Source organism: Gavia stellata, chromosome Z, assembly GCF_030936135.1.
Source record: "Gavia stellata isolate bGavSte3 chromosome Z, bGavSte3.hap2, whole genome shotgun sequence".
In the NCBI taxonomy this organism is placed as follows: domain Eukaryota; kingdom Metazoa; phylum Chordata; class Aves; order Gaviiformes; family Gaviidae; genus Gavia; species Gavia stellata.
In genome coordinates this window covers 17,913,114-17,931,246 of record NC_082637.1, presented here as the reverse complement: position 1 = coordinate 17,931,246, position 18,133 = coordinate 17,913,114, and the positions used below count along the sequence as shown (strand labels likewise).

Genomic DNA, 18,133 nt, shown 5'->3' with positions numbered 1-18,133 from the left:
TAGCCATTGGAGGCTATCATACTCACAGCCAGTGGTACTATAGTGCAAATTGCTTCTCTTGCCATGGAAACAAAGGCTCCTTTATTCTACTCTAAAGCTAAGGTAAATTTTGCTAAAATTTCAGGTGCTGAGCAGAATACTCCTAAAAATATTTAAAAGGAGAAGAACTAGATAGGTATTTTATAAATCTGATTTCTGTTAATTCAAAGAAAATGTAAGTAATCCTTAGGTCTTTTTAATTTAGAATTGTTTGTAGAATTTTTTAACAACTCTTTGCTAGCCTTTCACTACTTTCACATTTTTTTTCATAGCCTCTTATAGATGTTTTCCACACTTCTCTGAAGCTCTCTATATTTCTCCTTCTTGTTATGGAAGAAGGAAAAAAAGAAAATAAAGGTATTATTTGACAGAAGTTCCATTATTTCTCTTTAGCAGTGACTTTACCTTTGGGTGAACCCAGTTGTATTAAATAAAACACTTTCCCTGAGTGTTTCTGCAGAAATTAGCAGCACAGAAATACAGTATCATCATTTGTTTGAGAGTTAAATCTCCATAGAGATGTGGGAAGTAATCTACTATTACTAAGAACTTTTTGTCTGTCTTTTTCGAGAATAAAAAATAAGACTTACTCTTTATGTAAGATTTGATGCATTTGGATGATTGAATGGTTGGTGCAATGAACTGTTTCTTCACAACCAGAAATATCAAAAGGATTGTTGGTCTATTTGTTTGAAGAAAGCTATAAATTGCCTTAAAATATGTTCTTTGCAGAATGTGTTTCATTGGCTTTTCTATCGCTGATAGGATCTCTAGCTCACTTATTTCTCATTTTTACTCTAATTAAAGTATTACCTTTAAGTCTTATTAAAACTTAGTAAGTTTCTTCTGTACCTAGTGAATAAGTTCCATAATGCTGGAATACAAGAGGATATATCCTGTCGCTCACAGGCGTTCCTCTGGAACCATCAGGTCTATAATGATGCTTTTCAAGGGAGTACAAAAGGTTGCTTGGAGTATTACTTTACTGCCATGGCTGTCATTTATCAGAGAAGCCTCCAGGTGCCATAAATTCATTTCCCTAAGGATGTCTCAGAAGTGTTTATACTTCAAGGCTAGATAAAGGCAAGGTGAGGAGAAAAAGAAGGTGAGAAGATTACAGGTATTTTTTAAGAATGAATGAAACATAACAGCTGGGAATGTGAAGAGGAGCAGTTTGTCAGACTGTTGCAGTTGCTGGTGCAGAAGGCTCAGAATCGTGAATATTGTGTGATATTGTGTGTTAACCTCAGTGATTCACGTGAAGCTGGAGACTTGAACAGGCTGACAAACAATTTTAGATTATATAAAAAAAAATTATAATCTCAAAGTGTCCTTTATAAATGGAAGGGCTCTTTGCACATGCAGTAACAAGCTGTATGCTCAAATAAAGTACGCAAGAAGGTTTCAAACTGTATATGTTAAACAATAGATCATAAAGTAATAATAGTATTAATGAGGTTACCTTCTCAGAGCAGAGCTTTTCTGGTCTCCTCTAAGCTCCTGTGGATCTTAAAAAAATCTTAATACTGCAGCTGTGTGACACTGACTCAGGTATTTACATGTGAAATGCCTGCAAGGAGGTGGATTAATTGCAGCTAATAGCCCTGTGCAGACTCTTCTTTCCCATGAGTAGCATCTGCATGGGATGAGTCTTTGTCAGTGTTTCCCACCACCTTGATTCTGTGTAAGTGATTATACTTTATTGGAAAAGCAAGGTGAAATGTGATCATCTACATCACTATTTCTATCCCTGTGATGAACAAGAGAACTTTCTGTCTCTCTCTACCTTGATACATACTTGTTAGGTAAAGCAGAAAAGACACTGAGAGATGCCCAGCCTAGAAGAACCATTTCCTCATCATTAGGACACTCATGTGGAATGAGGGAAGGCCAATTTCAGGTCTCTGATCAGAAGTCAAGAAAAGCAATACACGCTGTAACTGAGCAATTGGACCATCTTTGTTTACTGAAGAATCTCCTTGTCTCTCCCTTAGCTTTGGACAGACCTTCCCATGCATGATAAACTTATTGCCATGCAAGTGTCTTTGAAATGGATCCATTTAAAAAGCAAGTTCTTTTTGATGAATTGGCATTTTCCACTAATTAATACAAAAAGAACTGGTAAGCCATAATTACATCTTATCAGAGCCAGAATTTCCAGGATCAGCAGCTATATCATGCCAGTGTTTCTGTCTTGCTTGTGTTGGCTCAATACCAAGCAGATGTAACAATTACGGTGCTAATTGTTACTGCTTCTTTTCATTACAACTATTAAACAATAGATATAAAGTTTATAAAGATACACCTTTTTCTCTATTACTTTTCTAAATTAATACTTCAGATTGCTTCTTGAAATACATGGATTTCCTGTGGGCGAGATGCTAACAATTTAACATGCCCATTTAGCTAAAGGCATTGTAGGATGTGCCAAATTTAGCATTATGTTTCTGTATTGCAGTATCAATGGGGTAAGGTGAAGCCCATACCACAGGAAACCACTGCTTCTTATAGGCAGACCCAACATGCATCTCTAAAAACATTTCATTCAAATGAAAATAGGCGATAGACACTTGTCACCCTGTGTTCAGAGTCAGCATCGAAGGTGGCACATGGCTGCAGCGTGCGTTCAGTGCCTAGGGACAGACATCCCCATCACAGGTCCTTGAGCTGCAAAAACTGCTGCTCGTGCCCAGAACTGAACTGAAGGAGTGAGCAAGCAGAGATGAGCTGATCTCCCTCACCCCCCACTTCCTCCAGAGTGTATGTATGTGGGGGATAACTCCTGCCTCCTCTCCCTCCACTCCAGGCACCTTTTTTAATGTATATTCTTTTTTTACTGGCACAGGCAAATGAAAAAGAAAAAAAGAAATCCAAAGCATAGAAAAGATAAGGAAAATTTTACAAGATGACTGGATAGATACTGAATTTCACTTTGAAACTGGCAACTTTAAGGAGACCATTACAGATATTTTTAAATAAGCTGTCATCTGTACAGTATTTTTCTCATTAAAAAAGAAAATCATCCTGTCTTAGACTCGACACAGTTTCACCTATATTAGTATGGAGGGAGATGCTTTTCTTTTCATGCCTCGGGGCTTTGATAGTTGTTTCATTAAATCAGAGTTCTGTCATTGCCTCTGCCTCTTCCCTCCCCTCCCCTTTTTAGAACAGTAAAAAGCAAATTTGCGCAAGGTAAAGAACAGACTAAGAAAACAAATCCTATTCAGAAAATTCCCTATAACTTCATTAATTTCTCAATTACACTAATTGAAAAGAACAATAATAAGAGATTGTGTATTTTGTGGCAATTGAAAGAAATGTTTAATTACTGCAAGTAAGTAAAATGGCAGCTTAAAGCATTCTTGCAAGCAACAGTACTCTTTGGGGGGTAATTAGTGAAAAATAGGGAGTAAACAGATGATAGCTTTTAGGCTAAACAAATCACTTCAGTTCCATCTCATGATAAAGAACTGTACAAGTAAACCTATTATACCATTCAGCAGGAAACTTGCTTTTTATTTTGATCTATAGTTGATGATAAACTGTTTTTTTTTCTTTCTGTGAAAATATCTGTACACTAAGCAGAGTAGCAGTGAAGAAAGCAGATTGTAGAAATATCTCTGGATTCATAATGAATTCAGCCATTCAGTGACTGTGGGATGGACAGGTGGGCTTAGTACTTTGCCACTACCGAGATAAGATAACCAAATAGTTGATTGGCTGTTCACTGTTTGGTGTCTTTTCTGAACACAACCAGATCTCTGGTCATTTGAGAACCATCTGTGCTTACTCATTTTTGGTATATATGGTTATCATCACAGATAATCATCCTATGAGTAAATGTTAAGGTTAGTGCTAACTTCAAGTTTGACCAAATACTCGGTTAGCAATTGTCCTTTGGTGCCTCAACAATCAGATCAAAAGTTCAGGTGGCTCATGAAATAATCTGCTGTTGTAGGCCAGAGGACTACACATAAATGAGAGGTGTTTGTGAAATGGAAGTCGTTCCTTTTTCCAATGTTGTTGGGGAACACATACAAGAGAGGGACAGGGATTTGAGTCTTGTCCCATTTGAAACATGGAGATATTTCAACATGAAAAAACCTTTGTTTCTTTTCCTAATAATCCCCATCAAAGCTAGGATGAAAAGGATTTTAAACAGATGAACTGTTGAAACACCGGATATACAGTAACCCTTGCAAGGGGTACAGCAATGTTTCTTGATTCCTGGTTGAATTTCCAGTGGAGGACGAGAGTCCTCTTCAGCCAAGTGCGTGGAAACCGGCTGTAGCCCTCTAGTGAGTATGAAGCAGGAGCCTAAAGAGATTATTTTTAATATTAGGACAGAATCAGTGAGTCCCCTCCTATACAGATGAAAAACTGTTGTCATATGGAAGAGAATGAACACTGCAAATAGCAAATACGTAGTAGCAGCTGCTGAAGATAATGTTTTTAAACATTGGGTGAGACTGAGTAGGAGTTGAGCTTAAACACTTTAGGAACATTTATCCAGAATTCTTTATAGCTTGGGAAGTTGTTTTTGACCTTTGTCTTCTTTCCATCCTCCAGTAATCTAAAAACCATTCAGGTCCTCCACCAAGGTCAGTAGGTAAAAGCTTAGACCTACGCTGCGTTTGCATATGTGAGGGCCTTGCAGTAGTGAGGAATACTCCTTAGCGAGGTAGGAATCCCTTACTGTAGAAGACAGCTCATCGGCGATCATGTTCTCCACTCTATTTTAGCTGCCAGTAGCTGAATCTCCAGGCTAGAGGCATCAACATGGCTAATACAGAGCAGCAGTCCCAGTATGTTATTATTTGGTTCTGTAACTGTGAATCGAGGCACACAAACAGTTGGTGAATGGAGTGTATGACTGACAATGAGCACAGAGAAGAGAGAATAACTTTGGAGACATTTTATCACCCAGCTGATTGGTTCATTAAATAGCACTGTTTGCAGTCTGAGATGCAAAAGATGCATGTAACAGTATCCTGCAGTATCTACATGCCCTGCCCAGACTCCCACAGTCAAACAATGTCTGGGCCAAAAATAGGGGTTCCTCATGTTCTGTGAGCTGGAATACTGGTTTTACCTCATTTACACCACTGTGTGTCAGGAGTGGTGCTTGCAGCTGGTGACAAGTTAACGAGTTAAAGGAAGAGAAAAATACCAGGTACTCGGAATAAATGTGACATGAGAAAATGGAATCGCAAATCTGTTAAATAGCCATTTATAAATATAAGTTATACGATTCTTCTCATTCCTTTCCCATTAATCTGTAACTTAATGTCTTTTATTATTATTTTAACATAGAACCCAATTACGAAGTTAGACTGGAAGTTCTTGCAAATGGAGGAAAAAGTGTAGCCTGCTGTCTATGATTGTCTCATGTTATTCAAATTCTTCCTGGGAGAATCAAGACTCAGGGATTTTTTTCAGACATTATTTTTACTTATATGGATTAGATTATTCATTCATCAAACAGAAGCAATATCATGTGATACTTGGACATAGAACTGTGCAGCTCAGCTAGTGAGTTGGAACTACTGAATACTGAGTTAAGAGATAATTTCAAAAGCTTGTAAACAATCTGTTACCTAATTTCTCAAATGATTGAGTGAAAAAAGCAAATTAATTTATTATTTCCTGTAAGAGGGAGATAGATACCATAAAAAGGGGGAAACGTGCCATATGAATTTACACATTGTTTTTTTGGGCAGGGACAACATGTAATTTGTACAAACCATTTTAATAGCATTGCATAATAGAATATATGGAATTTAATTGAAATGGCTTATAAAGTGTTTTAGCAAAGTATCTGCTTTAAAATACACAATGTTTTCATTCAAAATAGTATCTTTAAATGGAAGTTATGTATTTTCAGTATGTGGTCTTTGCACAGACTTTTGCAAATCCTATCCCTTTAATTTTAAAAAGTATAGTTTGCTGAAAGACTGTTTTTAAAAAGTGTTGTTACTCCTTTTTCATAAGGAGAAAAACTGTTCCCCTTTATATTCTGTCAGTAATCATTCATTGCACTTGCAGTTATCCTGCTGCTGCAGAATGAAATCTCAACAAATGAAATATAGATATATTGCTTAAAAATTAATTGCCTGTGAATTTTTGGTCAGACGAAACTTCAGTTTTCATTTTTTAAATTCCTTCATCAATGTAATTTGAGTGATAAGTCAACATTCAGTTGCATACCAAATTTAAGCATAGTAGACATTACAGATATTTCCGTGAATTGTAAACCAGAATGTTATTTTTGTATGTTTCATTTTTAACTAGGAATTGAAGTTTCCTGCATATTTAATAGTTTGCGTAATTCCATGATTATTTGTTTTCCGAGTCCACTTATGCATATGAATAATCTTGAGAAAGAGGCAATAAAACCTCTGTTTTATTGTAGGTAATATGGCAAAGCCTCTCCTCAGCTGCAATTCTTTGCAAATGTGTGATCATCGTTTAGTTCTGTCCATACAGTTCTCATTATCTCCAGAGCTATGTATTACCACTGCTTGAGGCGGTGGTATATATTTTTAATACCAAACAGACTTTCCACAAAGCAATATTTTCCACCAAAACCATTAACTTTTCCACACTCCAGGAAAATTATATCCATTTTCCATCAAAAAGCCAAAAAACCCAAAATGCATAATTTTTTTTTAGCTTAAAACATTTTACATTTCATTTTGGATAGCATCAGTATTAAACTGTATTTGCTTAAACAACCATTGCAAATGCAATCCCTCCTGTTCTCTGTCTTGGGATGCCTTTTGAACCTCCCCTCTTTTCCTGAAAGGTTGTCTGTCTCGTACCTACTGCAGGGAAGTGAGGGACCTAAAACTCCATGAAGAAGCAAATTAATGTCAAACTGAGACACCATTAAGTGTTTAGATACTTTGAAACAATTCTCTCGCCCTTCCGCACTGCTCCCCCTACCCCCCACCCCTGAACTATTTAGGAAAGTTTTTCACCCTTTTCTTCACTGGAAGAAAAAATTTAAAAATTCTGTAGGTAGAAAATAAAATCTTGTGCCCAGCAAAGTTAAGCTCAAGAGGAAAGGCAAAGCTCCTTGGTTCCTTCAGCTCATTTCAAGGCCTTACAGCACAATAGCACAGAGAAAAAGGATTTTGACATCAATGATGCCTGCTTGTACTTAGTGGAAAGTGCAGGAATTACATTTGAACTCCTGAGGTGTAAACCCAGTGAACTTTCACAGGGATTAAAAAATACTGGCAAATTGTTTTGTAACATTGTAAATGGTGTGTTTATAGAAAAACTCTACCAAGAAAAAGCTGTTTGAATAATATGAAAATATTTGGGCTGTGCCTTTTTATTCAACACTTACTTGAAAACCTATTAAGATGAGCTAGTTTTTGAAATGCCATACGCTCTGCCAGGTAAGATAGCTGTCAGTAACCTGAATCATGGGTCTAGTCACCACTAAAAAGTTAGACAAGGGAGAAATTTTATCATTATATTGCTTTGTTAGTATTAAATCCTTTCGACATCAGACAGTTCTGTAGTTCAGTGCATTTTGTCAGTTGTCATTCAGTGATGTGTTGGCATACTAACTAAGTTTCCCTTACTTTGATTCAGAGAGAACCTCATTTATTGCCCTTCCAATGCAGAGCACCCATCTGATTTTTTCCATAAGGAATCTGAAACAAATATAAAATCCTCACCTGGCATTTGATAACTAAAGATTCATCAGTGCCTCCCTATAGCATTCACTTTCTTCTTTAGATAACAAAATTTATTAAATGTCTTCCTTTAAGTCTAAAATATTAGAAGCACAGTTATAAGGGCGAATGATTGAATTTGAAAGTAATCCTATTTTCCTGTTGGATCAGATGCTATATATATCTATATGACAACAGAACGGTTCGTATTTTAGAATCTTTAAATAAATTATTATTTTAAACTACATGGTTACAGTTGATGCTTAGCTAATTTGTCAGTGCTAGTCATTTAGACCTCCCCTAGGGTCAATGGAGAGAGAGATAAGGAAAACAAAGGCAAGTTTATTCCATCTATGCAGGACATGAATTTTAGAATGAGATTAATCTCCCCTTGTTATCTCTCTCTGGTTATGAGAGAGAAAGTCAGGATAACTGGTTTAAATTAGACACTTGACTTTTAGAAAGCTGAACTAAGATATTGCACTAATAACTTTCCAAACTTTGTTGTCAGTTCACATTTTTCAAGACTGTTTAGAACAGAAAGAGAGCAGTCTTAATTTTATAATTCTAAAAGTTTCTGTTCAAAGTCGAGTTTTGGTGATAGTCAAGTTTGCTGCCTTTTGATTCACTAGATTTTTTTGAAAGTAGCAGTAGGTGAAAATTTACAAAGATGAAAATCATTTCAGTATTAAGATGTATAAGAAGTTTCTGGGATCTCTTCTATGTGACACCTGCTATGTAGACTGTAGCATCTCATCTACAAAAAACTGATTTGCTTTAGGGTTTGTAGACCTCATCCTGCTCTCACAAGCAAAGCTGGTGTAAGACAGCAATTTTCTTTCTTTCACATAGACTACTGCCAGTCCTTCCCCCAGTTTGATTGTGGTACCACTGCAAGTTTTCCAGATATCAAGCTGGAGCAGCCTAGTAGAAAAATACCTAAAGGCATGATATTGTCACTAGGCTTGCACAATGCCTTCAGGAGCGTTCAATGATGGTACGAAGCTTAGGATGGTGTAAAGCTTCAGACACTAATATTATAGAAAGAATGAGTTGAGTTTTGAGAAGCAAAGTGATAGGAATAGGATGAAATTCAGAAATTCAAAATCTAAAGACTCAGGTACTAGTACAAGCTGCTGCTATAAACTGGAAGATGAGGAGCACAGCAATTGCAAGTGGCAGGAAGAAAATGAGGAATCTGAGGGATGAAGTTGCTCATAGAATGACTGTAAACAACCATTTCAATGCATCTTGATTTTCCACTAGATAGGAAAGAAATAATAGTATGAACTACAGATCGGTGAGACTTCCTCTAAAATATTATGTACAGTTCTAGTAATTGCGGTTGGAGAAAGATGAACTCAAACTGGAATGGATGAAAAAGAAGAGGGCCATTATGCTGTCTTCTGAACAAAAAGAATAGAGTACTTGGACGAGGCTGGGAAGAGACACGATTCCCATCTATAAACACTCCAGAGAGAAATACCAAGGGACAGGAGCTTTTGGAACTGCTAGATAACTGTGTACTAAGCACTAGTTGATCTAAACTGCATCTGCATACATTTAGACTGAAATTTAAAATAAGGTTCAAAACCACGTATAAGACTAGTGAGCTTCTTGAAACAATATTCTTAAAAGGATTGATGGACAGAGAAAGTGCAACTCTTTTTGAGATGGCTTGATTTGTTTATAAGGAGTTATATGATGTGATGTTTCGCAATAGCGGAGGAATAAATTCAGTAATTCAGGGGACACATTTTTCCTAATGTAGTTTAGAAACCATGCAGAATTGTGATGGTTCTTCGCTTGATGTTCATTATTTAGAAAGGCTTCATCTTGACCAAATTGCCTCACTCTTTCTCAGTGAGTTAAATCTCCTGCATATCAAAATGCTGCTTAGATTCTTGTTTTATACGTGACAGGTAAGTGTTTTCAAACCATTTTAAGAATACTTACTAATTTATTGCATTTAAATTCTGGCACAGAACTTGCTTAATTCAGCAGAAGGATTTTACAAATTATCTCTGCTTTCTTTTTACATTTGTAATCAGTATATAGGATTTTTTTTTTTAACACATCATTGAAAAGTTTGTATTCATAAGGCTGTGGCTTTGACTGGATATAAACCTCCAATAAAGCGCTATTTCTTCTTTCTTTTCTAGCTTGTCTGTATGTGATTCATTTTATATTAACATCCTATACAGTATGTTAAAAATACAATTGAAATATTTTATTAATGTACTTTAAGGGTCAGGATTACATTTGTGGTAAAAGGAAAGAGAACCTGAACATAAACATTTTTACAGATGCTTACAGATTATTGGGGGGAACTTCCCTGGAAGTGAGGCTCTATTTCCTAGGACAAAATTGTTGTACGAACATCATTCATGGTGTATCATTCAAGCTGGATTTTCAAGTGAAGGTACAGGGACCTAGGTCCTTTGAAAAACTAGTCAGTTATCAAAGTTGGTGGCTGTTGACATTTTGGAAAAATCTGACATTGGCACTTGTTCCTGAAAGGTATTCAGGTAGTTTGGTTGTAACCAGGTCCAGGTCCAGGTCCTGTATAAGAATGTCATTAGTTACCTGTTTTCTAACTGATACTATTCATGTATTTTACATGTTTATATGGTTTATTGTATCAAGGACTGAATATTGATCTGTAAAGATTATTAGGACTCTGAGAATTTTTTCAGCTAAAAAGGGCAACTTGCTAGTTATGAAACATTATGAGGAAAGGATCTGGTAGACTCAACTTATGTACTAAAATATGTTGTGAGTGATCAACATTCAGGTTTCTATTTTACTGGTTTCATTGGGATATTGCCTGTATTGGGATACTGTCTTAATTCTAAAATATTTTCCCTGCTTCAGGTGCAAATCATTATGAAAAAGACCTCACTCCTCTCCTTTGCCTTTTTCCGTACCTATTTTTTTAAGGATAACTGTAGTTTCCTAATCAATTCTACTAAGGACCTCATACAATTGATGTCATACTACTCACCTTTTGCTGGAGGAACACAGTGGTAGGATTTTGCTACATACAAGGAGCCCATGAATAAGATTATGGCTGAAACAAAAAGAAACAGTTATTAATGGATGGTGCTTTGCAGTAAAAATCTGTGAAATATTACTTAACTTTGAAATCCACTTAGCTCTTGACTATTTCAGCAATTTTATTTCTATATTTGTGTAGCATTTCTGGGCATTTTCATTTCAATGATGACTATAAAACACTGGGATAGAAATTACTGAAATAACAGCAGTGCAGTCTATAAATTACATTAATATAAATACTCCTTTTAGGACAAACAATTCAATATTCATCTTAAAAAAGAGATAGGTGTGGAGTGGTCAGCAACACAGTATTTATCTCATTCAGTGAGATATTGAAAAGACCATGAATGCATAGTTGTAACAGGTATGAAAAACAGCATCAGCGTTCACAAGTACTGTTTACTTTTATGAAAATATAAGACAACGTGTAATGAATTTGAGACAGAGCAAAATTGAAGTGCAAAAAGAATATATTCTTTGTACAGGCCAAAACCAGTGTAGATAGTGTAAAAGCACAGCAGTATACAAAAATAGGTATTTGTATGCATAACAAAAGCATTTAAGATAGCATCAAGTAGGATCAGAGGCTTGTGATCTCCATATTTCAGAGTGTAAGCCAGCTGATCTAGGGAAAGAAAAAAAGATGACAATCATCTTTTTAATTAATTGCAGTCACTTAACATCATTATGCATTAAGAAGTTTTTTAAAACTGTATGAAAACATTTGATTACCAGAAAACATTGAGGTTAGCTGGACCATGTTTAGGGTTTTAGGGAAATAAACTCATACTTGGGTGTAGTAACATTAGACAGAACAACAATGTTCTCATTTTAAAAAGTTTATCTTAGCTTTCCTTTGTCATGCCATGTCTCCGTCCAGCACAGGCTCTGCTGAATACCCTGGATGCCTCTTCTTTTTATTCTCAGAACCCTGGGATCGGAGTCAGTTTGTCATTGCCTTTAGAGGCCTCTGACAACCCTTTAGACGTGCACATGTGGAGTCCCTTACTAAATAGTCCGCCCTGGAAAATCAGGTGCTCCTTGGTGTCAAGCAGGAGCAAGGATGGAAAGGCAACTTGAAATTAAAAAAGAGAGTTTTAACACAGTCATTTATATTTTGAGTGTAGTCTGGTGCTTCTCACGTGGCATAAGAAAAACAAAAAAAAAAAAAAAGAAAACAAAGTTAAAAATTAAAGTCAGTTTTGAGGGAACTTGCTGTGGCTCTGAAAGTTATTTCACACAAATGTAAGAAAAGCATCAGAGTTGCTTTTGTGAATTTGGAATTAAGACATCTATTTTCTGAATAAACAAAAACAAACAAGAAAAACAAACAGACAAACAAAAAAACACCAAGCAAACCAAAATTTTCAGTCTAGGAGGGAGAAGATACAGCATACAGTGCGATGAGAAAAGTCATTACAGATAAATGATTCCACATACATATGAAGATGCAGGTTCAAATGTCAGGTCTGATGGATGACCCAGAATCAGTTACAGCTCTTTTAAATATGATTAAAATACAAAGTTTTGACAAAATTTAACTTCACTGACAACTTTATCAACTTCATATGTAAAATCACACTTAGAAAAATCAGGGGAAGAAGCTACTGAACTTTCATATTTATTCAAGGGATTCACAGTGCTAATGAGAATTTTTAAACCTTTTTGACTTTTAATTTTTTTCCAGAAAATAATTCAGTTCTCTTTAAGTTATTTTCATTTTTTTTCAGGAATTAAACAACAAAAATCAGTGTATTTATTTAAAAGTTAAAAATGTCTCCGTTTCTAACCATTATTGATATCTGTGGTACCCACAGAGAAAATGTTCTTCAAAATTAACTTGGACAAATTAGTTTTTTATTACACAAAATGAACAAGACCATATCAATTTTGCTCTCTTTGTATCTTCCTTTTAGCACACTTTTTTGCAACCGGCATGTGACACACCACAGTGACAACTAATCTGGGAAACCCTCAATATTGCCAATAACATATAGCAGGGTGAAAAAATGAACTTGCTTTTCCGAGACATAAAAAAACAACCATTACTTGAACTGAGTTAGTGCATGATATCAGTTGCTGAAGAAAAGAGTAAGTTAAAAGTTTTGAGAGAACACTTCACATGAATGCTAGACAGAATGTCAAGAAGGGAGTAGCAGTAGAATGAATGATACAGAACAGAAGTCAAAATCACACTGAGAAAGATTAGGAAAAGAGCTATTACAGGGTGATAGTGATAGTATACTGTACACTCACAGGGTCAGATATTTTGACATGGAAAGAGACCTTAATAGTATTTCAAATGGTTAAATACTTCTGGGAATTGTGGGAGACACTAACTTCCTTGTTGTAGGTTTTTTAAAGAAAATGTTGCTAATGTGCTGCTGTCCCTATTATTCTGTGTATTATTGATTTGGAAACATTTTGAGACACACCAGTGATAAGCACTACATTCCTACTAGTTTTACTTTTTCTCTTTCCCTAAAATTCTCATGTGTAAGCATAAAACCCTGGTAACGAAAAGAACTCGCTTGTGTGGGAGAAAGCACAGATTCAGATAACAGCACCAATGAAAGGGAGCAGTGTAAATTGCTGGCAAAGCGAATTGCTTTTTGCATGAATGTTCGCTTCTTCAAGGTCATTCTGGTACAACAGTCCTTTGCAGCTCTCTTGCATGATGCATCTCAATTGATGTGTATTTTTTGTTAGCAAGGATTACTCTCCATTAGCTTTGCTCAAGCACATTTGTATGCAAATAGGACTGGGTAGAGCGGTGCAGCCCCTGTGCTAGGGAGCATAGTGAAGTCCTTTCCCTGTCCATTTGTGCTACAACACATGACACATGTTACCCATCCTCACATGACACCACAGCAATGGAAGGCTGGACACAGACACAGACACGAAGGGGACTTTGTGCAGTGCAGCACCTTCTCCTTGGCTTTGCTGCAGAAAAGCTGGGCACTGCACAGCAGCTGGGACTGTATGACCACCTTGGTGAGATATATAGAGCCCTGGAAGATCTCATGTCACTTCCCTCTAAGTAAATCCGTGCCTAGATTAGCTGTAACTGATTAGTAGGGTAATTTTAGAAGCATATGTTGTTTATGCTAGAGCATGTCTGTCTTCTGGTGACCCAGAACTCTGATTCAAACCCACAATGTATGGATAAATTTCTCCATATCAGAACAGAAATCAATGATGAGCATGCAAATTTAAATCTCATTTCTAAAGGATGGGGGTGAAGAATTCTTGCTTCAGAGGTGCAAAACAGCTGTACAGAGGTTAAATCAGATCTACATATCCATCATACATTGTTAAATAGTCCCATGCAAAATTACTTTCCTCTTATTTGTGGAATATATGTTGTACATGTGGCCTCATCTAATCTTTTGCCACTTCATAAAGCAAAAACTAATTTCAGTTTCAAAGGATGGAGGAGCCTTCAATTATATAAGTTAAAGGATATGTGCTGCAGTTCGTAAGGAGTGCATGTACATTATAAATTCATTTAATTGCTCTACAGAGATGCTGCTCCTAATTAAGTCTTCATTGGCTTTTTCATTGAAAAGAGTTAAAATTGCCCAGTTAAGCATCAAAAATGAAGAAAAAAAAAATAAATTAAGACTCTTTACATAAGTAAACTAAGTTTCTGTCAAGTTTTAACTCACCTGTAAGCCTGGGCGGGGTTTTATCCTTCTGTGTCTCAGTGCCTTATCTTCTTCAACTGAGACAAGAATGGGGGGTCTGAGGAGCAAATGTCTTGGTCAGGCAGTGCTTGTCCATTTGTGGTTTAGGCAACTTCTCCATTTTGTGGGTCTCAGATGTATCATGCAATTTAGTACAGTAACTCTGTTAGTTTGGGACTTTATATTCTGAAAATTATGCTATCCAAAAAGGCTTCTGAAGAAGGGAAGCAAACAAAGCAGAAGACAGGACAGAGGACTAGCAGAAACAAGGAAACCAAATGCACAAGGTAAATGAAGTGAGGTCCTCTGAGTCTCCTGCGTGCTGGCATCTCTCTCTTCCCCACTTTCTATTTCCTGATGCCATGCCTATTTTTCCAGTTCACTTCTCTCTTCTCTTCGTTCGTCCCGAGGATTGCTTTCTACTTCATTATCTCCACAGATTTTAACTTTGTTCTTCAGTCACTTTATAAGCATACACAACATTAATATGTTGCATATTAATACAGCATAGCCAGTTTCTGAAATTCCACACCTTAAACTCTCTCTGAATGCAGCAGTAGAGACGTAGATACACACTGTGTACAGTTTCCCTGTCTGCTGCATGGAATGAGCTAAAAATGGTGCTGGTGTACTTTCACAACTTCTGTATAGCTAGGAATTTAGGGAACACATGACAAGTGTGAGCGTTTGGCTTCTAAAACTTATATATTAATGTGGATACTAGCATCACCACTAAAGGCAGGTTCTGTAATTTATAGTTCTGCTGTCATGTGAGTAATACCAAATTAGCTAATATTTTTGTGAGTGTTCTCTGACATGCAAATAAAATGTTATTTTTATAAAATATGTGAAGCTTAAGTGGATGCATGAATGAATTTTCATTTTGTAGGTGCCCTTAGGTAGTAAAAAAGTGATGTTTTTTTCTGATTCTTCCTTTTATTGTCCTGACAGTACAAACAAGTGGAACAGTACATGTCATTCCACAAGTTACCTGCTGAAATGCGCCAGAAGATCCATGATTACTATGAGCACCGGTACCAAGGCAAGATCTTTGATGAAGAAAACATTTTGAATGAGCTCAATGATCCCCTCAGGGAGGTAAGATTAAAGTATTTGACTAGTTCTTCACGATACAGAAAACTTTCATGTCTTTGCTCTTTCTGTGTTGAAATGCTCCTTCTGATTCTATTCTGTAACATGTAATCTTATTTGACCTAGTCAATAAGTGACCAGGAGAATGAATTTTATATTAGATCGACACAAAGAAATAAGCAGATTTACACTCCATTCTGAACCAGTTTGTCAAAGTCACTGCCACACAAGGATGTCAAAGAGTAAAACCCTGTCTTTAATTGTTGAGAGAAACTCATGGTTTTCTGCCATTCTTTAAAATAGAGAGGGGCTGGACTAGAATGATCCTGGGTGAAAGGTTTTTTCTGCTCTCCCTGCTTGCTAACCATGCATCTGTGTAGATGAAACCACTGAAAGCCAGCAGTGAAGGGAGAGCTGCTTTGTTTCATTCTGTGAAGTAGCATCCTTGGTTAAGATGACCTTTAGTTGAGATGAGGAAGCTGAAATATGATATATAAGCCATTAAAAAATCTCTTTTGCTTAAACTCTAGCCTGTATTCCAGTTTTGGTGTTTTTAAAATATTGTGTTATGCTGTGTTGTGCTGTGTGTGGAAGCAGTTGGAATTTTCTTTGGCAAGGTGCTTGTGTGGGAGGAAGACAGCATTCATCTTGCTGTAACAGAGGTAGCCGCTTAATGGGAATATAAATCTGACTGTCTTCTGTTGGGTGGTGCTTACGCCTGACCTGCTCAATGATGATTGTGTTATCAGTTGGCTGATATCCTCTACTGAAAGGCGGAAAAAAAACCAGAGGAGAAGAATGAAATTGAAAAATGCAGAGAGAAAAAAGCATAAACAGGGAAAAGAGAAAAGGAACAAGAAAAGAGGAGAATAAAGGAGGAGCAGTCTGATACGTGATGAAACCTGTGTAAATTTCAGTGACACCAAGTGATGCCTTCCAGTATCCTCTGCCATGGGAGGAGTGGTGTTGAATATATGTCTGTGTGTCTATTTTTATATATATATTAAAAAAAAATGTTTATAGAACACCCAATAGAGCACAGGATGACATCCGTAGTTTTGAAAAGATATATGAAAGTTTGGGTTTTTTTTAACAAGTTTTGTGGCATAAGAAGAGCGTAGGGCTGTGATGGATTGTCTGTACCATTGAATCCTGCTCTTTGTTGTGAAGGGAAACATGTTATACAATCTATTACCAAAATCAATCAAGTTTGATATTTAAAATAGTTATAAGAAACAATGCCTTGCCCGTTCATGGGCTCTGAGGGCAGCTGGCACAGTTTTGCCACGTCTGTGTTATGAAAGTCCAATAGTGGCCTCCCTCCTTACAAACTGCCAACTGGGAATGGTGAACTGTGCCCAGAATTGCTGGGTCATTGCTAGATGGTTCAAGTCAGAATCAGGCCAAACCATGATTGTTCTAACAATTTAACAATACAGATGACTGAATTCCAGTGCCTGGGACCATTTAATTCCCTAACACTGATGTAGCCTGAGTCCTTTTTTTATATTATGTTATAAATTTGTGTTTTGGAGGGTGGGTGGAGGCCTCTGGCTTCTGCACTGCCTTTGCCAGTTTACCCTGTGCTCGCCTTGATAGCTTTTGAAATGTCAAGAGGAGAATGTACTATAAAATCTATCATGTAGGACAGGAAAAGTGTGGGAATTATCCCTAGAGTACAGTGACAGTCAAAATGTGAATCTTGGCTAGTATGAAGCTTTTGTTTTGTGAAAAAAGCAGAAGCATGTACAGACACATCAGTCACTGACATCAGAAACAGTTTAATCTATTTCCACTTTTAAGGAGAGCATCTCCCCATAAATGAAGTCTAATACCCTTCCATTGCAAAATCTTATTTTACTAACAATAATTTACACTTATGGCACTCTAATTACCTGTCTTTTCCTCCTTTCTTCCCTCCCTCCTTGCTTCCTCCCTGCCTCCCCCCCTCCCCTAGTTCTGTCCCCTTCCCTTTCTTTTTTCTTACTGCTTGAGAGCAGCAAGGCAAATTTGGTCAAGCATAAAAAACAAAAAGCACTTCTGGGGAGACATCAAGCATGGAAAATTTCAAAAATTAATGAGCCACTAAAAACATGGAGTAAGAATAGAATTTCACAGAAGGAGTGGCTTCTAGTTTTGCTGTGATCGTGCTGTACTTAGCATGTCTTCTTTGTTCTCTGTATTATCTAAGAACAATGTATTTACTCAGCTACAGTCAGGTTGCACATTGCCCTGATGACAACATAGTAGTTGTTCCAGAAAAAGATCCAAAAAACCAAAAGAAAAAGTAGAACTGGACAGTGGCAATGGCAGAACAGGTTTCCCAACAAATCTGTCCAAATTCTGGCAGCAGCTCACGCACTGTGCCCTGAAAACACCATTTGGGTGTTTGCTTAGTTTAGCAGCTTCAAATTCTGTTTTAGTTACCACTTCAGTATGTGCAGCTTGGTAGTGCGGGTCATGGCTTTTTGATGTTACTAATGGATAATAAGTTAGAGCCTTTTAAAGGCAGAACACAATTATTCATATATTGAATGGGATATACCATCTTACGTGCCAAAAATAGCACAA

General features: G+C 36.7%; 1 protein-coding gene across 1 annotated transcript in view; it reads left to right on the top strand.

The window, feature by feature from the left end:
* HCN1 (hyperpolarization activated cyclic nucleotide gated potassium channel 1) overlaps window positions 1-18,133 on the top strand; it is a 197,515-nt gene that overhangs the window by 145,800 nt on the left and 33,582 nt on the right. The window contains exon 5 of the mRNA XM_059833840.1: window positions 15,422-15,568. Within this exon, the coding sequence (XP_059689823.1) occupies window positions 15,422-15,568 (147 nt within the window). The remainder of the gene's footprint in view (window positions 1-15,421; window positions 15,569-18,133) is intronic.